The 23,743-nt window shown below is 55.3% G+C and overlaps 1 protein-coding gene across 6 annotated transcripts; it reads left to right on the plus strand.

The window, feature by feature from the left end:
* The first annotated feature begins 2,985 nt into the window (after nt 1-2,985).
* ZNF385A (zinc finger protein 385A) lies at nt 2,986-23,651 on the plus strand. Of its 6 annotated transcripts, none has more exons than XM_070410075.1 (8): nt 2,986-3,068; nt 9,191-9,327; nt 17,298-17,408; nt 18,981-19,143; nt 21,064-21,306; nt 21,722-21,891; nt 22,114-22,209; nt 22,350-23,651. In XM_070410075.1, exons 1-8 carry the CDS (start codon nt 3,059-3,061, stop codon nt 22,578-22,580), a joined length of 1,161 nt encoding a protein of 386 aa, XP_070266176.1. In that variant the 5' UTR covers nt 2,986-3,058; the 3' UTR covers nt 22,581-23,651. The 6 variants fall into 6 exon arrangements, with proteins under 6 accessions (XP_070266176.1, XP_070266175.1, XP_070266178.1 ...); XM_070410074.1 differs by having other exon boundaries at nt 3,044-3,116; XM_070410076.1 differs by lacking the exon at nt 2,986-3,068 and adding an exon at nt 8,080-8,162.
* Nucleotides 23,652-23,743: the final 92 nt, after the last annotated feature.

Raw genomic sequence — 23,743 nt, forward strand, 5'->3', positions numbered from 1 at the left:
AAGAGAAAGGAGAGGGGTGCTAAAATCTAATAGGATTGTCCATGTCATGCTAGACCAGAATTCAGCCACCAGAGGGCAGCAAAGCTACAAATTTATGGAAATTTGGGGCAGGGAGGCAATGAGGTCCATCTCACCCTCTTCCCACACCACCAGGACTCTTCTTTTTAAGGGAGAGAGAGACATCGATTTGTTGTTCCATTAATTTATGCATTCGTTGGCTTCTTGTATGTGTCCTGACCAGAAACCTAGCCCATAACCTTGGTGTACTGGGACAACGCTCTAAACAGAGCTACTCGGCCAGGGCCAGGACCAGTCTTATTACCTTGGGCTCCTGCCTAGCAATGACTGCATCACCTCATAATCTCTCTCCTGAAAGACCAAGGTTGCTCCACACTCCAATCTGTGACTTCTTGGTAATTCTGTCCCTCAGGAACTTCTTCCCAGAACCTATAAATGAAGAGGGACTAGTGGGGAAGAAGAGACCTGATAAAGTAAAGAGCCACCCAGCATTTCCAAGAATAGCAGCTGTGGCATAGCAAAGCACTGGGAATTCTCAAGGAAAGAAATCCCCTACTCCCCGCTCCTGGGGGAGGGGTGGGAGTGGCATCAGCGAAACCTCATGGGCTAGATCTGAGACTTCTTACACTATCCTGAGAAGGAAATGAGGAGGGGAAATGGGCTTTGAGTTTGGGGTTGGTGTCATGGGTCTGTGTCGGGCCTGTAGCTTCGAGTCTCAGAAAATGACAAGGTCTCTCACAATATAAGAAAGCGATTCCTTAGGCTCAGAAATGCTGCAGATGTAATCTAGCACCAGCCGCTCTGTCCCTGGACTGTCATTCTCAGGCTCTGGTCTGCTTCCCCTTCCCAATCTCCCAGCCCCTCCAGCTCTGTCTGCCTCCCACCATAGAGACTTGAGTGATCCAGAGGGACTAGGGTGGGGGACGGGGAGGCCTGGGCCCTTTCCTTCTCTGTTGGTAGAGATGGAAAGGAGGCCCTGGGAAGGGAACAGAGCAGCTGGGGGTGCAGGGAGGGGGAGGGGGCCCAGGAGAGGCAGCTGGCAGGCGGGAAGCTGATCTGGGGGTCTCAAGTTTCTTGACATCAATTAGAGCAGCCGGCCTGGGCTCATTAGTAGCCCGGGGTGCAGGGCTCATCAATAATGAATTCACCCCACACACTACCCCCCCCCCCCCCCAGCTGCCTGCAAGGTCACCCCGCCCTTTACCAGCTGCCTGCCCTTGGTAAGCTAAGCCACCGCTGCAGAGACCTCCCTAACTCAGAGTCTCTAGGGCAGTGTGGGAAGGTGGACAAGGCAAAGGGGTCTTTATCACCAATCAGCCATGCCTGCTTCTAGGAGTCCACCCAGGAGAAGAGTGGGAAGAGACAAGGAGGGGTAGATGTGGGGGTCGAGAAGCAGGGTTTGTGATGCTAGGGTTGGATGGCATAGTGGGAGGTCAGATCCAGAGCAAGAGGACCTCCTCTGATGGGCTCAGAGACCCCACATTCTCCCCCAAGGCCAGACTTGAACAGCAGGGCCACAGTACCCTGAGATCTCTGGCCTCTAGATCAGAACAAGCTCAAGGCATTGGCAACCCCAATATTCTCGTGCCCTTGAGTTGGAGCATCTTGGCAGGTGCAGAAACAGCTTTCCTTCAAACCAACCAGATCGGTGCAGTGAGGGCAAGAGACTGCTAAGGCTCAGAAACAGGAACTTAAACTTCCTGTACTTTAATTAGCTATCTAGTCCCAGCTTCCCTGCAGAACCCAGGAATGCGGGTCCCCATTCTCCTTCCCTCGCCAGAGTCTTCTAAGATTCCAGTCCCACCACCTTTCCACCGACCTATTCCTTCCTGCTGCCACCCTCCCTGAATCTTACGTGTTCTGATTCCCAGTCACACCTCCTTTCCCTCCGCCTGGGGTTGGCCTGATGTTGGCTGCTTGGCATTGTGGGAGGCCTCCCGCCACCCTCCTACTTGGGGCAGGTACAGACAGGTCCAGGCCGCAGCAGCTGCATCTTCCCCAGACACCTCACAGACTCACAGACTCCAGTCTTATGATGGCGTCCCAGTTGTCTGCCTTCAGCCAGGTCCCTTTGTTGGTCTTTAGGGTACACCCAGTGTCCCACACTCCGCCCCGCCTCCGCGGACATTGTCCCCAGCCCATACATTCTGTCCTATCCTCCATCCTCCCCTCCACCTCACCAAACACCTCCCACCAGTCCTCTTCAACCCAGTTCACCTCAGTGGGGAGGGCCCTGAGTTCAGGCCCTGGATAGATACTCCTATCCCCACCCCACCCCATGTCTTCCTTACAAGGTTGAGCCTCAGTTCTGGATCTTCTGGTTCCCTAATGATCCAGTTGCCAGCTTCTGTTTCCACCTTTTTGGATCCACTGATTACAGTCTGTTCACTGGAACCTTCCCTAAGGACCTAGGCATTTGGATTCCAGTCACAGATCAACTTGGCAACCATCTTCAACCCCACAGTTCACCTGAGACCCAGCCCCCCAGGCACCCTGCTCTGCAGTGAGAGAAACAAGTAGGACCCCAACATTCTCTGTGCCCCACCCCCACCCCCACCGCCCAGCCCATCATTTTGGAGAGGATCAAGGTGACCCACCCAACTCAGGGCCCATGCCTCCCCAGAGCACTTAGCCATCCTCCACCCCATGTCAGCCCCACGACCAGACTTCCCGCCCTCAGACTCAGCCCTTCCCAAGAACTCGGGCATCTTAGTTTCCAGCTTCCTCCATCACCTCACACCGTCTTCCAGATGTCTTGTTCCCCAGCCCTGGCTGCAGTGACACCGCAAATCCAGGAGACCCCGGGGCAGCCAATAGGAAAGAAAGCGGGAGGGAGAGAGGAGCCGCCAGGACGCCCCCTCACGGAGCCCTGGGCGTCCGGATCCCCCCTCCTCCCGTCTTCACCTGCTGCGGGCTCCGCCCCCGCTCCGCCTAGACCGGCCTCTGCTCCTCCCCCGACTCCTCCCCCCGTACCCCCAGCCCGGCCAGAACGGCCCCCGGGACAGAGCGACGCGGAACCCCGGGCGCCTGGGTCCCCAGCATGATCCTCGGTGAGTGGGCTCCGCAGCTCCAGGCTCCAGGCTCCTGGGTCCCTCTCAGTAGGTCACCCCCCCCCACCCCAACCTCCCGGCACCGCGGTGACTGCGGCCGCCCGTCAGCGACCGGTTCCCCCTCCCCCTTCTTCGGGCTCCATATCTGGGGTCCCCTCTCCCCCTCTTCCTGAAGCTGCTGCTTCTCCCGGTAATCTAGGGAATGCTAGAAGAGCAGACAGCTAGGTGAGACCCCCTCCCCATAATGAAACATTGCGTATTCATGAGGCTCATGAATATTATATGACCGTCTACAGGAGGCTGGGGGAGGGGGCTGTCCGCTGGGGGAGTTGAGGGGAAGGCTCTGACCGGCTCCCCCACCCTGAGCTCTGGCCCTCCGACCTCCTTCTGGGCCCAGGGTTAGAGGAAAAGGAGGAAGTAGGGGGCGGGCGAGGGGAGAAGATGGTGGGTGTAGCTTCGAGGTGTGAGTGGTGGGGGGGTGGCGATTAGGGGGCTGGGGAGAAGACGGGGTGGGAAACTGTCCATCCCAGGGCCCCTGCGGTTCAGATCCTGCCTCCGCAACCATCCTGCCCCAACACGCCAGGACCTGCCCCCTCTCTCCTGCGCTGGCTGCCTGGGCCCTTCCTTCCCGGCTCCCTTCTTCACTCGTCCCCTACCCCACCCCCACCTGCCTCGGGGGGCCGGGGAGGCCCCGAGAGGAAGGGGCAACGGAAGGGTACGGGTGGGGGAGGGGAGCTCCCGCGGGGCTCTGACAGCCCTCAGCCACAGCCACCCCATCCTCATGACCTACATCGGAGGGAACCCCGAGGGGAGGGGGGAGAGGGGGCAGAGGAGCTAGCTGTGTGCTGGGCTCCTCATCAGCCGGCTCCAGGCCCCTGCCTCCCAACAGTCTGCAGGCCTGCTCTGTCCTCTGCCCTCTGACCTCCGCCCAGGCGAGGGCAGTTCCTGGGCCTGCTTAGGTGGGAGCCCTACCATCCAGGCCCAGACACCTGTGGGCTCCCCACCCGCCGCTGGGGACACCTGGCTCCAAGCTGGTGCCCCAGGCTCCGCCTCAGCCTCCGCTGTGCGTGTCCTTGGCTCTTTTGCTTTTCTTCGTTCATTTGACCCCTGTTGACTTCCCACTACCTGTCTTTGTTTCCTTCTTCGCATCTCCCTCCATCTCTTTCTCTCCCCCTCCTGAATCTCCTCACTCTCTCACCACTTAGTGTCTGACCGTCTCCACCTGGCCCTCCATCATAGCTATTAAATGAATGAGGGAATAGAGGCATGGTGGGCTGGTTGCCTGCCTCCTTCCCAAGGGTGTCCCCAGCAGGGAGAGAGTCCCACCCGTCTGTGAAGACGCCCCTAGGGTGACCCTCACCACCACAACTTGGACCAGGTCCCCAGAGCACAGGCTCCACATTCCTCCATCCTGTGCAATCCCTGTGCCCTGGCCCCACCCTGGGAACGGCCCCACCCTGGGTGTGAGGCCCAGGGGCAGCACCGTGTTTGTCCAGAACAGGCCGGTGTGAGCCATACTCTCCCTGATCAAGAGTTCCTACAGAGGGCTCCCGGGCCCTGCTCAAACCGGACAAGAGCCCACCACAGGGAGCATGCCTGGATCCACCAAGGGGACCCCACCACATCTCCCTGGAGGGCACTAATGAACTCCCTCCTTGTGCCCACCCCACGGGGGGCGGGAAGCCTGGGCCTGGGCCCGTGCAGCTTAGCCCTCTTCAAGGAAAGAAGGGGTTGGGCTCAGGGCCCGTACTAAGGTTTTCAGGTTCTGCATGCTGAGATCTGTGGAGTCCGTGTGCAGCAGGTAAGGCCCAGCCTGCGGGCCCAGGTTTAAGGCGGTGGTTCTGGGCTCAGGTTCCCTGGTCCAGGTCCCTCTTACGGCCCTCTCTAGCTGCGCCCCTCGTGTGGTAGAGGGGGAGCCATTGAAAGAGGCCCTTTCCTGTCAGATTGGGAAGATGGCCCAGGTTGTTTTTCTCTCTTCCCTTCCTGGCTACCTTCTCCCTTTGGCCCTGCCCCCACCCACATCTACCCTGGGATTATTAGGGCTGATGTTTTGAGTTATTGTTCATAACCATCCCCTTGTTGCTTTCATCTTCGACTTCAAAGCCTTTCCAGCCCTCAGCCTGCCTCTTGCCAAGATGGGGGAAATTGAGGCAGAAGGGGACATTTCCATGGGACTTGCTCAAGAAGGCAAGACCCAGGGTTTCAAGGCTCTCCTCTCAATCCCCAATATTAGGCATTCCTGGGGAGGGAGAAGAGGCCAAAAGGCCTGAAGAGAAAACGAGATGAATTAGAGAAAAAAAATCCTAATGCAGACTCGAATCCAATTTCTCCTTGGCCCCAGAGTCTAATTCCTCTGCTTTTCACCACCGTGGGCCCTAACACAACCTGCAACCGTAACCCAGATACCTCTGACTAACCTGCATCTCCTCCTGGCCCATCCTCCAGACCAACACTAACCAAGCCCTCGCACCTTCCTGGCTGCTCTTCCCACGCAGCCACTCCCCTCCCCGAGCCAGCTCACAGCGGACACTCCCATTCTTTACCACAGGGGCTTGAAGCCCCAGACCCAACCTAAGATAGCCAAGGCGCTGGGACTCGGACCAGGCCAGAACTTCTGGGGAGCAGAGGAAGGAAAAGACGAGATCTCGGTGGGATGGAAGGAGTCAGCTGTGGCTTGGTGCTGGAGGGGAAACCTGTGCAGCATCCAAGCGCCTGGGGCAAGGTAGGGCACAGAAATGGACAGATGGACATCCATCCAAGGGTCTGAGAGTTCGCCCTCTAAAGTTCATTGGGAACTGTCTTTAATAAAGCATTTGGCAGTTCCCCACAGAGATGGGTGAGGCTCTATCCGCGGGAGGTAATTACGTACTCTAATGAGCTAGGCTCCGGAGTGGCCTGCCCGAGCCAGGCCCCAGTTCTTCCCTGCCCTGCCTGAGGTGTGTGACACACACGCGCGCGCGCGCGCGCACACACACTCCAATTTGCTCTCCACCCCCTTCCCCAAACCTGCCTGAAGCTCTCACCTAGCCAAATAGCAGAAGACCTAAATTTCCTACCTCATTTCCTGCTTCCCCAGTCCTTACTTCATTCCTGCCTTTTCCCCCTCCCATCCCTAGTCTACCCAGACACGTGTAGTGCTTGAAAGCCAGACACACAGATTCAAATCCCTCACTAGTTGTGTGAACTTAGTCAAGTAACTCCCCTTCTCTGAGCTGTTTGTCATCAGCTACAAAATAAGGGTTCATTTATTTAGCAAACATTTATGTATTGAGCTCCCTGGTGGCATGCCAGTACTTTACATGAATTTGTTCAATCCTCTCACCAACTCCATGAGGCAGGTTCTGTTGTTCTCATTTGATAAATGAGAAATGAATCCAAGAGAGTCCGAGAAACTAGCTAGTCACCCAGCTGGTGAGCAGTGGCTCCATCACAGAGAGACTATGGATGCAAAGTGTCTGGCATATAGGGGCAACTCTATCCCTCCAAAAGTAGCAACTGTTCTTATTCCCCAAAAAGGGGTGGGGGAGGAACTGAGTCTTGGACCACCTGAAACCCAGAGCCCTGCTCCTGCCCATTCGTCCCATCAGCTGCCATCTGCCCCTGTGGCCTTGCGTCCCTTCCTCACTCCACCCTCATTTCACCCCTTCCTCCCACTTCCCCTTCCCTCTCTCCCCCCTACCCCCAGGGCTCCTGTCAGTGGGAAAGATGAGTTGCTGGCTGTAGGAAACTGAGTAGCTGCAACCTGTTTTCTTCCAATCCCAGCAAGTGCATGGAACTTGCTCTCCCCTTCCTCTCTTTGAACAAGATGGAAGGCAGCGCTCAGATCTCTGCTTCAGAGTCAGACTGAAGTCCTTTGGGGTTATGTAGCAGAGAAAGACTTTACAGAGTGCGACAGATCCTGATTTAAATCCCAGCTCTGATACTGATAAGCTGTGTGACATCAGTCAAGTTTTCAACTTCTCTGATCCTCCGTTTCCTCCTGTGAAAAATGGGGAAAGTGGGATCAGCTACCTCTATAGAACTGTCACTGCCTCGGAGACTCAATGTGATAATACTCCACTGGAGAGAGGGTCAAGGAGCTGAGCTGCTGCCTCTGGTGCTTTGGGGCGGGGAAGTGCCAGCCCCAAACCAGCTGCTAAGGTGGCTGCTGGGTGAGGGACTCTGGGAGTGCTCAGGTTTCTCTCACCATTCCTGATGCCACCCGGGGCTTGTTAAGGCTGCCCTGGCCTTGTGTGCCAGGCAGGAGGGTGGGGTATAGAGAAGGGAAGCTATGAGGGGACAGACCGGGAAGGGGAGATGGTTGAATTACCCCATCAGTCCGTCTGTCCCTGTCTGTCTGTCCCTGTCTTGCTGGGCTTTCTGTCCTTTGGTCTCTCTCTCTCCTAGTCTCTAGCTCTGTATCCAGCTTTTCAGCGGTGGCCCTGTTTTCCTCTCTCATTTCACTCTCTTCCATCTCTCCGTCGTTCTCGGTCCTTTTCTATCTGTGTCTGTGTTCCATTTCTCAGTCACTTATTCCTGCTTCTGTGTCTTTTCCATTCCCTCTTACTCATTCGTGTCTGTCTGCCTCTCTCCCTCCCTCCTCTCCTCCTACCCCATCCCAACTCCAAGGGAATGGATACAGGGTGTACAGAAAAAGAGGAAATGGACTCGGGGTATACAGACCCCTAGATGTCCGAGGGCCAATGCCAAGCATCCTGCCCTTTCCTGCAACCTTTAGACACTGGAGTCCAAGCTTCCCGCAGTCTTGACCCCCCTCTGCCTCAAGCACCATGGCTACCCAGTCCTGGCTGTGGGTGGAAGAGACAGACCCCTCCAGCCCTTTCTGGACCAGCTCCCTGCCCCCAGCTGTGCCTGAGCCCTCCCCACCCCCTCCCTCTCTTCCTCCTGATTCCCCTAATCCCTGCTCCCCCGCCCTCCCCTCTGCCCCACTTTTGCAGGACTCTGATTGGCTGATTCTACTGACTGGACTGGGGGGGTGCTGGCAAGGGAGAGGGCAGGGGGCAGAACCAAGTGAAGGGGACGCTGTCAGGCCCAGGCCCCTGGGGGGCCAGGGGCAGGCCACTGCCTGGGGGCAGCGGGCACCAGAAACTGAAGGTATGAAAAGGGGCCGTCTCTATGGAGGGAGCAAGAAAAGATCTGAGGGACCCTGTGCCCCGTAGGTCAGGGGAGGACAGGGCCAAGCTTGCAGCCTCCTGGGTGTGCCTTTGTTGCTGGGAACCCCTGTTGCTGACGGGGGTTTGCTCAAGCACTGAAGAGCAGCCAGAGTTTCCTAACTGGTGGACCGGGAGGTCGAAGAAGGGAGCTCGGCCAGCGGAAGCCCAGAGGGTCCTGAGGGCCTTTGGGTCACCCCTTTGGAGCCTGGCGGGGCTCCTCCCATGGCTCTGGAGGGAGGAGAAGGAGGTTTGAGTTGGGGGCGGGGGCCAGTGGAGTGGCTGGCCTGGACTTTCATTTCCCATTTGGGTTAGGCCAAGGCATTCCCCTCCCAGAGGCCTGGTTGTAGTTCCTCCTGCAGAGGGGGAGCCGAACACTCCAGGTTAAACAGAGCCATGGGAAGACAGGAAGGGAGTCCACCTCCCAGAGCCAATGCCGCGCACCTATTACCCACCCCCAGAGGTGTCGACAGTTCATTAAGAATTTCGACTGGCACAAAATCATAACTGCTGGGGTAGCCTGAAAGATTCCGTAGCCCTCCTCCAAATCTAGGCCTCAGTCTCCCCCTCTGGGCAGTGGGATGAATCACCCACAGGGCTGTTCTCCCTGAGGTGAAACCTGGCTTTTGGGATTCCCTGGGGAAAAGCAAAACCAGAAGAAGGGAGTGGGGCTCAGGGCTCCCAAGTCCTGCGGGTCCCGCAGGCAGTCTGCAGAGGTCTGTGCTCTTCCTGGTCTGTTTAATGCCGAATGGTCTTGGAGGAGGGAGGCTAGAGAAAGGGGAAGTGAAACCACCCAGAAGGGAAGGACTGGCCTGCACCCTCCCCCAGGCCCACAGGGACCGCGCTCCATTGCTCTGGAGCCAGCGAGCAGGGGAAGTGTGTGTGCATGGGGGTCGCACTTCTGAGTGTGGGGGAGTGGGACTGACAGGCTTCAATCTTCCTGCCTCACACAATGTTTTCTCTGCCCTTCAGGCAGCCTGAGCCGGGCAGGGCCCCTCCCTCTGCTTCGGCAGACCCCCATCATGCAGCCCCCGCTGGACCTCAAGCAAATCCTGCCTTTCCCACTGGAGCCGGCCCCCACCCTGGGCCTCTTTGGCAACTACAGCACTGTGAGTAGCAGCAGCCTGCCTCCCAACCCTCCTTTGACCTCCGCTCTCCCTGGACCCACCCTTGCTCTTTTCTCTTCTTCCCCTTGTATCTAACTCCTTGTCTCTTTTTAGAATCCCATCTCCCTTGTCCTAGCTGGTTTGGCTCAGTGGATAGAGTGTTGGCCGGTGGACCAAAGGATCCCGGGTTTGATTCCGGTTTCAATTCTGGTCAAGGGCAGATACCTTGGTTGCAGGCTCCTCCCCGGAACAGGCAACCAATCGATGTATTTCTCATATCAATGTTTCTCTCCGTCTTTCCCTCTCTCTTCCACTCTCTCTAAAAAGCAATGGAAAAAAATATCCTTGGGTGAGGATTAGGATTGCATCTCCCTTACTTCTAGTCTATTACAAATATTGTTGGTTATATGGTATATTATTTATACCAATAGCTAATATTTGCTAGGGTCTTGCTATGGGCTAGATATTGTGCTGGATGTTTTATATGACTCATCTCATCTAGTCTATCATCTAGAGAAGTATCAATACTTAGACTGGTGGTAGTGATTAAAGGAGGTGGGAAGTGTGATAGGCTATCCATAAAGACAGAAATATCCAGAAAGAGGAAATAATCAGGGACATAAGCATGCCTGTTTGTAAGTTCCAGCTCTCTGGAGTCCACAGTTGGGTGGGTATGGTCAGTGGGGTAGGTCTTGGAGGGCTGGCAAAGTTGTCTAGATTAATACCCTATGAAATAGCCATTATCCAGTCTTGAGCAGGAGAGTGACTTGGCAAGAGCAATGATTAAGGCCCCAGCCATCCTGATATACCAAGATTGCGGGTTTGAAACCCTGTCAGGGCACATACAAGAATCAATCATTGAATGCATAAATAAGTGAAACAACGAATCACTTTCTTCTTCTTCTTCTTCTTCTTCTTCTTCTTCTTCTTCTTCTCCTTCTTCTTCTTCTCTTCTCTCTCTCTCTTCCTCTCTCTCTCAAATTAGTCAATAAAGAACAGTGTTTAGGAAGGTGAGTGGAACAGCTGGATGGAAGGGAGCAAAGCTAGAGGAGGCCAGCCAATGAGGAGGCTGTCCCAGCAATGTGGGCCTACAGGAAAGCCTAGAGCACCAGACTAGTGGGCATTTAATGACAGTGTCAGTGTGAGGAGAGCGGAAGGGAGATGGGCAAGGTACTTCCAAGGAAATAGTGACAGACCATGGTGACCAACTGGTATTTGGGGATTGGGGAGAAGAGAGAGGATGAGTCAACGATGACTCCAGGGTTCGGGATGCTGTGATTTGGAGGAAGAACTCATCTTGACAGGGGCAGGGGGTTGAAGGAGGAAGCTGACCCCAAATGGTGCTGCTGACCCCCCTTGAGGACATGGAGCCCAAAATTCAAACATTTAGAATTTGGGGCCTGGAGACTGGGCTAGAGCTAAAGGTTTAGGGGAAGTCAGCTTTATTCAATTCAAATAACCACCGTCAAACCATATTCAGCTATAAATATCTATTGAGCATCAACTATGCACCAGGCACTGTGGTAGATGTTTCTGTACATGCTCCTCATTTAATCTTCACCACAACCCAACAAAGTAGACATTATTATTCCTGTTAGACATATGAAAGACAGAAACTAAGGCTCAGAGGGTTTAGTAATTTATCTAAATTGACACAGTATGTGCCTAAGGTATGATTTGAACCCATAGCCTGTGACTCCAAATAGAGTTCTCTTAATACCAGCTGCTTCCTCCAAACTTCTCCCAAAGAATCCAAACCAGCATTTGTATTGCACTTTGAAGTTTACAAAATGTTTTTCATTTCTCAATCTTGATAGTAACCCTAAGGAGTAGCTGTGATTTTATTCTCATTTTACAGATGAGAAAACTGAGTAATTACTATAAGCAAGGTACTGTTCTAGATAGGATGGAGACATGAGAATGAAATGAGATGGCCCAATCTTAAAAGAGCCATTCAGGAGAGATACATTGACATGAATGCAGCAATCTGCAATGCAAACCAGAGGAAGAGTTAATAAATATTGTGAAACAGACACTAACAATCCAAGTCTACAAAAAATAAATTTATCTTGAGCATCTACTATGTGCCAGGCACTGTGCCTAGTGTCAAGGACACAAGACTCAGTTCACGCCCTTGTGGAATTCACAGTTTAGTAGGAAAGATAACAAGTTAACAGTTACCCTATAGTGTGAGGAGAGCTGTGTCAAAGGCATTTAGCTTGCATGGGAGCCCAAGAGGGTGTCAAGAAAAACTTGCTGGCTGTGGTGGTCCCTATGGGACCAACGTGAGCTAAGCAGGAGAAAAAGAGAGAAGAGGAAAAATTTGCAGCAGGTGACATTATTTGAACTTTGAAGAATTCGTAGTAGGATTTTCAAAGGAGCCTTAGAGAACATTTCAGACAGAAGCAAATAGCATGAACAAGGTCTAGAAAAGAGCACTTGAGAAAGCACAACCGGTTGTGTGTAATTAGAGCAGAAAGTGCTGGGAATACTTTCTCCCACGTAAATACCTGATTTTCACTTACCCTCCGATCACCCATCATTTCCCCCATTTTATTTTTTTAAATATATTTTTGTTTATTTCAGAGAGGAGGGGAGAGGAAGAGAGAGACAGACACATCAATGATGAGAGAGAATCATTGAACAGCTGCCTCCTGCACATCCCCCACTGGGGATCAAGCCTGCAACCGTGGCATGTGCCCTGACTGGGAATCGAACCGTGACCTCCTGGTTTATAGGTCAACACACTCAACCACTGAACCACACCGGCTGGGCTCTCCCGTTTTATAGATAAGGAAATAATGACCAAGAGATATTAAATGACTTGTCTAACATCACAGAGCTACTTAGTGATTCCCATGAATAATCCAGAGTTTCTGACTTCCCAGGGTGCATGGTTCCATTGCCTCTAGTGGGGAGTGAGGAATAGCAATATAAAGCCAGGAGCAGAGCTTGGAGAGTACAGCAGGGTATTTTGTATCTGACTGGCAGGATTTGAATTGATGTTATAAAAGCACTGGCTGTGTGGCCTTAGGCAAATTACTTAACCACTCTGAACCTCAGTTTTACCAGCTGTAAAATAAGATAGTAATAGTACCAGCTCACAAGGTTGTGAGAATCATATTATATAATCATAATGCCCAGCACAAAGTAAATATTCAATTAGTATTAGATGCTATGATTATTATGTTATTGCTATTATTTTTATTTAAGGGAGGATCAGAGAGAGAACGATAGTATGGCCAAGGCCTCAGCCTTGGGGAATAAGCAGAAATAGGTAGTGGGAACTGGAGGGGGCTACAGCAAAAGAAATGGAGAAGCCACTGAAGCGGGTGGAGTGGAGAGAGAACCAGGTTCCTGTAGGGTTGGAGAAGCCAAGAGAGTGAGTGTGGTGGGCTGCATCAATAGTGTCGGCTTCTGCAGGGGAACGAGGACTGCAGAAGAGCTGCAGACAGGCCTTTGGCAGCTCTGTGCAGCAGTTAAGAACATGGCTTTGCAGTCAGGCTGCCCAGGTTTAAATTCAAATCTCAGTTCAGCCACTTCCTAGTTTACGACCTTGAGCAAATTATTTAACCTCAGGTCCCTCATCTATAAAATAAAGATAATAATCGTACTTAGAATAGTGGTTGTGAAGATTAAATTAGATAATCCATGCAAAGAGTTCACAGTACAGAGGCTGGCGCATTCCAAGGGCTCAACCAACATTAGATGGTGGTGGTGGTGGAATTATTATTAATGTCGGAGTCTCTCCCTCCCTGGACTAATACCTCCAGATCCATCTCCTAATTGGACAGTTCCTATCCCTTAGACTCCTTCCTGTATTATGTGTCCCTCTGCCCTTGGACATCCCTCATGTCTCCCAAAGACAGCCCTTCTCTCTCTCTTCTCTCTCTCTCTCCATCCACTCCTGTGCTCCACTAATCTCTCTGCCCTAGGTGAAATGGGAGGTGATGAGATCCAGAAGAGAGGGAATCCTAGAACCTGTCCAGAGAGGATAAGGAGGTGTCTAGGGGAGTGGGCTGCTTTCTCCTGCCACTCCCCACCCCTACCCACCCCCATCACCCAATGCTGCCCCACTGGGCCGCCAGAGGGCAGCAAGTGCATGAAACATAAAGTCTTAGGGAACCTGGTTCTCCAGCAGGTGGCGGGCGAGGGAAGGAGGTAGGAAGAGGTAAGGACCGAGGTCGGTTCTGCCCTGGGTGCCCGCAGCTCCGGCCGTCCAGAGTCGCTGAGAGATCAGGGCCTGACGCCTGGCTACCTGGGCTCGTTTCCCATCCCTAGCAGAGAAAGTGGCGTGTAAAAGGGCACAGGGCCCGTGTGCAGAGGGAGCAAGGAAGGATCGTCTGGGAACTCGGAAGAGAGCCTGTCAGCAGGGGAGAGAGTGTCAGGGAGGACAGGATGAAAAAAAGGAGAAATGTCCGAGCTAGAGAAACAGGGTCTCCATAAGATTGGTGGGAACACTAGACCCAGCAAGGGTCCCCAGTGGAGGAAAGCCAAGGTCATCTGGTCAGTGCCCCATGCCAGGCCGAGTGGCCCCTCACACCACGACTAGGTCTTCCCTGGAATTAGTGTCAGCCCAGGGACTCGCCCTCCTCTTTTCGCCCGAGCCCCTCTTCTTGCCTCTTACACTCCCGATTCCCGCCCCCGCCCTCGGCCCGCCCTCGGCCCCGCCCCCGGGGCGGGCCAGGTCCCTATCGGCGCCGCCTCCACTCCTCCCGGCCCGCCCGGCCGCACAGCCCCGAACCACCCGGGCAACGAGAGCCGCTTCCCTGGGCTGCCCAGCCCGGCCCGGCCCAAGGCCCCCGCCCGGGTCCGCCACCCCGGGCCATGGAGCCGCGGCCCCCAGGGTCCCGCAGGGTAAGCCACCCGTCCCCTCCTCTCTCGCTGGCTCCCGCCGCTGCCGCAGCGCCCCCCACCCCCACCCCATCCCCGCCCGCCCGCCCCTGCGGGGCTGGCTCCCTCTCCCTCCGCCGGGTCCTCGGGTTGTCCGGCCCATCCCCCACAACCGGCGGCGCGGCCCCAACCAATCTCTGGGTCCCAGCTAGTGCCCGCAGACTGCTGCCACCATACTGGATACCCCAGACTCAGCTTTTCAGGTCCTCGGAGTCCCCCAGATCTTCAAACATCCCAGCAGGTCCTACACCCACCCTAAAATGACCATGCCGCTCAGATCCCTCACCCAGCCTGACCCCATCATCCCAGTCTCTCCTTCCCAGCATCCCTCCCCCACCCGCTTCCACCTGCTCTTCAGATACCCCCTAGCTCCTTCTCCTTCCTATTTCTATCTGTCCTGTCCCTCAGGTCTTCCCATCGCTAAGATTCCACCCCCTTCCCTTTTCACCTTTATTTGGGGGGATGGGGAAGTAGGGTGGTCAGACAAGGGGCAGCAGTTACCAGCAGATAAAGGGCAATGGAAGGAAATATAATCATAGCCCCCCCCCCCCCCCTCGTGTTCCTGATCTGGTTTCCCCCTCCCCTCCCCCTTGCCCTTCCCAACTCATTGTGCCCCAGCTTCAGGGAGCAATTCCCCTTCACGTCTGCTGGTGGAGGGCAGGTGGGAAGGGACCATTTTGTGGACTTTCCTAGGCAGTTCCTAGGCCAAAATCCCAGGGAAGGGGCTCTGGAGTGGAATGGGCTCTGGGAGACGTTGGCCTCCTCCCCTCCCCAGAGAGCCCTCATCTAGGTCACCAGGGCCTCTTGACCTTGGCCTGAAGCAGCACTTCAGTGGCTCACATTCCACCTGCACAGGGATTGGGCCCAGCAGCCCTCATCTTCAGCCTGGTGTCTCCTCAGTTCTTGGAGAGGGTGGGAAGGACACACCTGACTGGGTTGATGCCCTCTTCCCTGCCCGTGCCCACCCCTAGTGGGTATTTATGGACTTATGCCTGAGGAGTGGGTTGTGCAAGAGAAAAGGCTCTGACCCTGGAAGAAGGACTCAAGGAAAGCAGGGACCAGTCTCAGGGGGTGGATGCTGGGGTAATCAGCCCACAAGTCATCCTCAAGGCACTGGGTCCTCAGCCACTCAGGGGAGCAGGCTGGGGTGATGGGGTGGGGCGTAGACAGAATCTGGGGCCTCCCCTCTCCCCTCTCCATCCTGCTCCTCTCTCCCTATTATTTTAATCTACTTAAGTTTCCTAGCCCAGATTGGGTTTCTGTTTGGGCTGACTTCCATTCCCCACCCAGCATGTGAGGAAGCCCAGGGACTGAGAACCCTGGGGCAGAGTTGGGGAGGGGGTGTCTCTGGATAGGAAGGACCGAAGACTGGAGACTGGGAGCTGAGAGCAGTCATCTGTCTCCTTTTTCTGATTAAAGTCCGTCTCCAGTTTGGTCTGTCTTTCTTTCTGCCAAACACATCATACATTCACACAGATAAACACCCAGCTGAAGATTACACAACCTGGCCACTCATGGCGTCAGCAGAACCCCCGACACAGAAATGTTGATACATAAATGATATACACACAGCACATGATACTCTTTCACACTCCACCCATGCACAGATTGATCACAGCCTGCCTAGACACACACACACACAGACACACCCATTCTTCCCATTTGGCTATTCCTGGGCTTTCAGGAGGTGAGAGTGAGCCACTAAAAGGCTGCTTCCAGCCAATGGCAGGCAGGCCAAGAGATTGACACTTGTCAGTAAGACCAGTGACCTGAACTTGGTCATGGTCCTGCCTCTACCACTACCAACTGGGCAGCACATTTCACAGGGATGCTCGAGCCCCTTTCCTGACATTCCCCACCCAGCCGGGGAGACTACTGGGAGAGCAGAGGGAAGACAGAGGATGTGTGGGCTTTCCAGACTTGAACCACCTTCCGCCCTCTGCTTCACATTCCTGCCTCTGGTGTCTTACTTGGAACCATGAAGTCCTAGGCCCAGGGAGGGGCTCAGCTGAGGAGCTAAGGACCTTCCAAGTCCCCAGCAACTGTTTTTTACTTGATCCTTCCACCTGGAAGATAAGGTTTCAGCTCTAATTTGGTTCCATTTTTATGAGAAGTGCAGAGGATCACCCAGCCCTCCTCAGCCTCAGCTGCATTCCAGTCTCCCCTTTCTCTGGCTGCCAGGGGCCAGAAGGGAGGAGGACTGTGCAGAGAGGCAGTTTGTGTTTTTTATTTTGCCTCCAGGCCCCTGGCTTTATCCCCTGATAGCAGAAAGCCTCAGAGAGAAACTCCCCTCCTCATGTGAACTCTTGGCAGGAGACTGCAAAGACATCTGCTGACCCAGGGTGGGGGCAGAGCCTGTTTCTAATCCCGCCCAGCCCCACAGCCCTGTCCCAGAAGCCTTGTGGTCAGGGAAGGTTCAGGCCAACCCAGCTTCTTCGGTTCCCCCACTTATTCCCCGTTATTTGCTAGAGCCCCCTACTCTCTCCTGAGTATTGACTCCTTCTAGAAACTGTTGCCTTAAAGAGTCCAGGGAGTGTGTATGTTAAGGTAACTTGGAACCCAGAGATGGACTCTGGGATCATCTGTCTCCTGGGACCAGCGGCTTAGCTGAGTAGACAGCCTTGCCCCAGAGAGAAGGAAAAAAAAAAAAAAAGGCCTTAACTGAAGGCTCTAGGATCAGGGGTGCTTTGAGACTTCCTGTCAGTGTGCCTCTGGTGGATCAGCCGAGCTGTAGGAGATAGGTCAGGGTGACAGAGTGGGTCTTCAGCGTATGAGGAACCAAGACAGGAGTCCAGGTTCAAGTTCCAGCTCTCCTATTAACTCATGGTGTGACCTTAGGCAAACTGCTCCCACTTTTTGTCAAATGGGAGTCCTGGGCCAGTCTGTCCCTCAGGTCCCTTCCAGAGCTGTGAAGATTGGGCTGGGAGGAAATCAGAGGATGGAGACTCAGAGCCCCCAGGATACTGAAGGATAAGGAAGAGGCCCTGGCGATTTTGGTTCAACCCAGCTCCTGCCACTGGGGGGATGATGGACATGAGCTTGTGCTGGGGCTCCTGGCTCACCCCAGCCTGCCTCCACAGATGGACCCTGTACAGAAGGCTGTGCTTTCCCACACTTTTGGGGGACCCTTGCTCAAGACTAAGAGGCCCATCATTTCCTGTAATGTCTGTCAGATCCGCTTCAATTCTCAGGTAAGAAGCCCAGCCACCCACCCACTCAATGGGTGGAGCAGAAGCAGCCAGGGGATCTTGGGAGAGGACATAGGCTGGGACTCTGGGTAAGGGGCAGGGATTAAGGGACTATCAGGGACAGAGCAGGGAATGGGCTACTGTAGGAGGGCATGAAATGACAGAAGGCACTTGAGAAGTCTGCTAAGGCGGAGCCCTCCTCCCTGAGGACTACTGTATCTCTGGCTCAGAACTTCTTGGAACACAGGTGGCCATCAGTGTCCGGGTGGAAATGTGGCCTCTGGCCCACTGGTCCTTGGGTGCAGAACTGAGTTAGGTTATTGGCTCCCCTGCCGAGCCTGTGCCCTCCTTGGCCTCTGCTGAACTCTTTCCCTGGCCCATCCACTTCCCTTTAACCTCCAGGCTTCCTCCTTTCTCCCCCTCCTCCCTCCAAGTCACACACAAAGCCTGACCCCCACTCCCTCCCATGGGACTTTCCCATGGGGAGAAGCCACCAAGAACTCAGAACCCGGGTGTCTGGCCTCCCAGATTTCCTCCCCCCAAGGCTCCCTTGGGGCTTCTGTGTGGGTTTAGAGGGGGCTTTGTGAGGTGCAGGTTCCAAGAGCTTTTGGAGAAAAACAGCAGAGCCTCATTCTGCTGAGTATGGGAAAAATAAAGCATATTCTGTTTGTCTACCCAGCCCACACATGTACACACCATGCTGCCAGGCTCTGAACACCACTGCCCCACCCCTAGGCTGTTGGTCTTTTTTTCTGCCTATCCACGCCTTTTATTTCTACTCTATTCCTGTCTGGGTGACCTTGTAGCTCCAGGACTGTGTGCTCTTAGCAGGGGGTACACATGGGGGTGGGGGGAGCCAGGACCAACCCAGCTTTAGGCCTCCCATTCACCTCAACTCCAGGCATCCCCTCTCCCAACCCAGGCTCCACTCATTGGTGGAAGGTGGAAGACCAGAGGGGTGGGGGCCAATGGCAGGCAGCCCTCCCTTCTGTTTGCCCTCCCTATCCTTCCCCAACCAAGAGGCTCTGTTTTGACAGCTGTCTCTGCTGCTTTTCTGTCTCCAGGGCTGGGCTTGGGGCCAGGGTCCTCCAGGGTGTCTGCAGAGGCTACAGGGAAAATGAGACCCAGGGGACAGCAGCCAGTGTAGAGCCCAGGCCCCAGAGCTTCTGGGGTTCCCAGGCTGAGGGTAGAAGCAGCAAAGGCTGGATCCTGGGACCAGGGGACACAGGCCCGGGGTCTAAGAGGATGCTAACTGGCCTGATTGCTAGGCCCCTCCCACTGAGGATTCTGTAGGTGCGATGTCCTCCCCTCTCACCTCAGGAGTAGGTGGGAAGCCTGAATCAGCAACCTGGCCCTGGGTGTGGTAGTGGGTGGAGTCTGGGCTCAAACTTGAGAAGCTAGTCCGAGCCCCAGGAGTAAGCAGGTCTCCTTGGCATGGGGCTTTATATCTCACTGGTGTAGGGAGAGATTCCCTGCATCCTGCTGAGACCACCCCAGGACCTGAAAGAGCTCTGTGGGCAGAATTGTCAGATGAAAGGTGATCTCAGTTTCCATTTTCTTTCTCCATCCCTACAGAGCCAGGCTGAGGCACACTACAAGGGTAATCGCCACGCCCGGAGAGTCAAAGGCATTGAGGCTGCCAAGACCCGAGGCAAGGAGCCTGGCATCCGGGAACCTGGAGACACAGCTCCCACAGGCAGCACCCCCGCAAATGGGGAGGGTGTAGCCCCCCACCCAGGTATGTCTGATTCTCCTACATTCTTCAACTGATCTTGTCTCCCCTGTTCTTTCCCCACTTCCCAGAACTCTCCTCTGCTTTCATCTCTCTCTTCCTCAGCCCCCACCTCACCCCCACCCCCACCCAAGGTGAGTCCTGGAGCCAAGTACAGTGATGCAAAATTTCCATTCTGTCACCACCACCCCCTCCCCCCCAGGTCCTCTCAACAGAGTTCCCACTGTCTGTCCTCCCCACTGCCCAGTGACTCAGAGAGGGGCTAGGGTGAGGCCACCTGGCAGACTTCCTCAAGAAAAAGGGAACCATCAGATCCAGGGAGAGGCCCCTCATCTTGGGAACAGGGGCAGAGGAGAGAGTCAGGATGTCTGAGGACCTGCACATGAGGGCTGCCCTCAGGAAAGACTGCAAGTCCAGGACCCCAGGCAATTTTATGGATAATCTTGGGTAGATCTTTTGACCTCTCTGGGCCAGAGTTTTCTTTCCTGGGAAATAGGGGAGTGAAACGTTAAGATCTTTGAGGTCTTTTCCGGGTTTACAGAAGGCAACTCTGAGATTCTTTCTGCCTCATGGCTAGTGGCCATCTTCAACCATATTCCCAGCCAAGAAACTGGGAAGAAGGAATATCATGACTGGAAGATATGAGCCACCCCCATCCTAGGATTACCACATCAGATGTCAGTCATGGCCAACTCCAGAGAGACCCAGCAGCCTAGTTCCTCCTTCTCCTTGCCTGTCCTTCCTGCCCCACTAAGCAGAATGAGAAACAAGCATCTGTACCACCAGCTTGGGAACCAGGCGCGCGCACACACACACACACACACCCCTCGGGGATGCACAGATAGGGTGGGCAGGTGAGCTGAGTTTTAACTGTGCTCTGGCTGCTTCTTAGCCTAATCATCTTGGGTTAATTTGATAACATCTCAGTAAAGTGGGGATGATGGTGGTGGTAGGTAACATTTCTTCAGTAGCACTGTTCCAGGTGCTTTATGCATGTTACCTCACTCAATTCCTATGGTACTCTCTCTAAAGAGATCAGGATACCTGCCCCGCTTTTGTAAGCCATTAAGTCCTATCCAGACGGAGATGTGCTGTCTGGATCGAGATTGAGATAAAGGATGTCAGAAATGAATAAGTGAAATAAAGGGAAACGCCACACTGTGCACTAGCAAGCGGACACCTGCAGGGGTCAGGAGGTCCCCTCCCATCAGCTTCCCACCCCCACGCCAGCCTCCTCAGGAGCCAGCCTCCCCATGACCCGGAAACTGGATCAGCTACTGGAGCAAGAATGGGAGCGCTAGAGTTTCCCCTGTACAGAGGCCAGAACCCAGTGCTGAGGCCTAGGCCTGTGCATCTTTAATCGAGTCATGAATTATAGAGCAGCCCGCATCCTTGTCTCTATCCTCTCCGGTTCTGCTGTTTCTGTTTCCCTTTACTATGTCTGTGTGTCTCTCCCAACCTCTCCTTGCTCATCCCGCCTCTGTGCCTTCCTAGAGTTCTTGGGCATGTGCCTCCCTGGGTACTGGGCAAGACTCTGGGAAGGGGGCTGGCCAGGCAGGAAGCCCAGGCTGGCTGGCAGGCCATTGAGGGGTGAATCCTTGTTCCATGCTTCTCCCCCTGGCGAGGCTGGCCTCTCCCCCCTGGCGAGGCTGGCTACCAGCTTCACCCTGAAGGGGACACCAGTGGAGCTAGACCTCCCACCATTCCCAGCTTATGGAGAGTGAGCCAGGCCTCACAGTCTCACACCCAGCCTGCAGCAGCTGGACCACATCTGGCTCTGGCCCAGGGCATGAGAGCATGCATGTTGTCACAGGGTGGGGACTCCTGGGCTCTTGCCCTCCAGGAAATGGGGTGGGTCTCCTCCACATAAAGAGTCTTCTCCAAAAGCCACCTGGAGTGATCCCTATGTCTCTCCCCCAACAACAGTTTCCATGGAGAATGGACAGGGTCCAGCCCCAGGATCCCCAGAGAAACAGCCTGGCTCCCCATCCCCTCCCAGCGTTCCGGAGACTGGTCAGGGTGCAAGCAAAGGCGAAGCGGGGACTCCAGCTTCAGCTTCCCTGCCTGGGGGTAGCAAGGAAGAGGAGGAAAAGGCCAAGCGGCTGCTCTACTGTGCTCTGTGCAAGGTGGCAGTGAACTCCCTGTCCCAGCTTGAGGCACATAACAAAGGTATGGACCCCCCTGCCCCCACCCCAGGTCCCCTGTCCTCAGCCCACTCCTGCTCCCTACATCCTGACTCTCCTAGCTTTGAATACCCATGCACCCTCTAAGATCTCCTTCCCTCCCTCCCTCCCTAATCATCTCCACCATTCCTTAGTCCCTTACTGCCTCAGTCCTCCTCCCCACCTTACTTCTTTCACCTATGACTCTCTCCTGACCCACCCTTTGCTTACTTGGGTAAGAGGATCCCAAGGGACTTGGAACCACCCTACTCCCTCCTACCCCCCCCCCCCCCCCCAACACACACACACACACTCACACTTGATGCTTCCCATACTGTAATTGGGAATGTGGGTATTTGAGGCCTACTAGGCCTGGAGAACTTTTCCTTCGCTCCTTACCTTCTGCTCTCTGTGGGTTTCAGGTACTAAGCACAAGACAATTCTGGAGGCCCGAAGTGGGCTGGGCCCCATCAAAGCTTACCCTCGACTGGGGCCTACCACTCCTGGGGAACCAGAGGCCCCTGCCCAGGACCGAACCTTCCACTGTGAGATCTGCAATGTCAAGGTCAACTCGGAGGTCCAACTGAAACAGGTTGGTCCAAGGCCCTTCCCAGGAATTCTGGGGAGTTCCACCCTCTAAGAGGGAAGGGAGAATAGGAATTTGAGTGAGGACTCTTGTACGGGGCTGCCCTTGGTGCTGCAGAAGGGGCCGGGGCCAGGCACTTGGGCTGTGATTACCCGTCTTATGGCCCTGCCTCCCGGTAGTTGCTCCTTTCCTGGGGGCTCACCGTCCCCTACCCACTCACCCCTGCAGCACATTTCCAGCCGCCGTCACCGAGATGGCGTGGCCGGGAAGCCCAACCCGCTACTGAGCCGACACAAGAAGCCTAGGGGCGCCGCGGAGCTGGCGGTAAGGCACTGGGGGCTGCAACATTCGGAACTGGGGAACCGGTGCAGGGAGAAGAAGGGGCACCCGGGGAAAGGTGGGGTTTACTGGGCCAAACAATGACTTCTCCCTCTCTCTTCCCGTCTCCTCCCCCACCCCTGCAGAGCACATTGACTTTCTCCAAGGAGCTGCCCAAGTCCCTGGCCGGCGGCCTGCTCCCCAGCCCCCTGGCGGTGGCTGCGGTAATGGCAGCGGCAGCAGGCTCCCCGCTGTCCCTGCGCCCAGCTCCAGCAGCTCCTCTTCTCCAGGGACCGCCCATCACCCACCCCTTGCTCCACCCGGCCCCCGGGCCCATCCGAACGGCGCATGGACCCATCCTGTTCTCCCCCTACTGACCGGAACCCTGAACCCCCTCCCGCTCAATGCCCCCATCTACAGCCGGGACCCAGGCTTCCTCCTGGCACTCCCTGAATGATCTCTCTCCTCCCCGCCCCCCACCCCGAGGTACGGGGTTCCAGGAAAGGGGAGGGGTGATGGGGGAGGGGGGCTTTAGAAGGGGGGGAACACCCCAGATCTCAGGGAACCCCGCCCCCTGCCCTTTCCTCTCCCCTAGAAAAGGGGGGGCCGTCTCACCCGGAGCCCCCTTGGAGACACCCCCCCTCCCAAAAGCCATGTCCATCCAAGCCCTTCCCCCCAAACCTAGCACAAAACGGGGTTCACAAGCCATGGTCGGGGTCCGGGGGGCAGAAATGGATTTTCTTGGCAATAAGCGGACTCTGGGACTCCGGCCCCCTACCCCAAAATTGAAGCGCTTCCGTGAACACCCCCGTCCTCCACAGGGGGAGGGGAATAGGCGGGACCCCTCATAAGCACTTTGGTTTTACCGCCTGCAACCTCACTGTGCCCGCCCCGCACCAAGCTCCTGCCCCAGGTCTAGCTGGGCCCATCGCAGGCGCAGCACTTGGAGGCATCTCTGGCACTTGGGTGGGACCAAGTAGATGCCCCTATAGACCCTTCCCTCACCTTCCTCCCCAGTCCGGGTTCCATTCTTTTCACCAGCACCCATCGCCCAAGGGGTACTGAGGGGGGCAAGGGGTGTCCAGTCCAAGCCCACCCCCGCCTCGCCTTCCGCAAAACTGTGAGCAAAAAGCAATAGAAGCCTCGCCCCCGCCCCCCGCCCCTTTCCGCAGGATTTGCAGTCTGTAGCCTCCCCCATCCCAGTCCCTAGACCTAATAGCTGTCCCCTCCCACCAGACACCACAGTACGACTTGGGCGGGGGCATGACCTCCCCCCACCCCCTGTGATTTCCGTATTGTCAGCCCTTCCAAACACTGACCCGGGAGGGGGACGGCCCCCCACTGGCCTTCAAATCTTTCTGCTTGATAATGTAGCAACCCTGACCCCCACCCATGTCTTTCCCTTTTCCCTCTCCCTGACAATAAAGTCTGGATTCGTTGCCCTCTGTTTTCCAGACTCAGACTTTTAATCTTTGTCCGCTGTTTTGGGGAGCAACGACACCAGGATATGTATCTGTATGGTGAGGGAGACTGACACACA

This window comes from Myotis yumanensis, unplaced genomic scaffold (genome assembly GCF_028538775.1).
Source record: "Myotis yumanensis isolate MYYU_CA2020_CCGP unplaced genomic scaffold, mMyoYum1.0.hap1 SCAF_3, whole genome shotgun sequence".
NCBI classification, from domain to species: domain Eukaryota; kingdom Metazoa; phylum Chordata; class Mammalia; order Chiroptera; family Vespertilionidae; genus Myotis; species Myotis yumanensis.

Coding starts and splice junctions, on each gene's coding strand:
- ZNF385A (XM_070410074.1), top strand. CDS start 3,059: ATGATCCTCGGTGAGTGGGCTCCGCAGCTCCAGGCTCCAGGCTCCTGG. Junction 3,117..9,190: donor AGGCTCCTGGGTCCCTCTCA/GTAGGTCACCCC, acceptor TCTGCCCTTCAG/GCAGCCTGAGCCGGGCAGGG. Junction 9,328..17,297: donor TCTTTGGCAACTACAGCACT/GTGAGTAGCAGC, acceptor CTGCCTCCACAG/ATGGACCCTGTACAGAAGGC.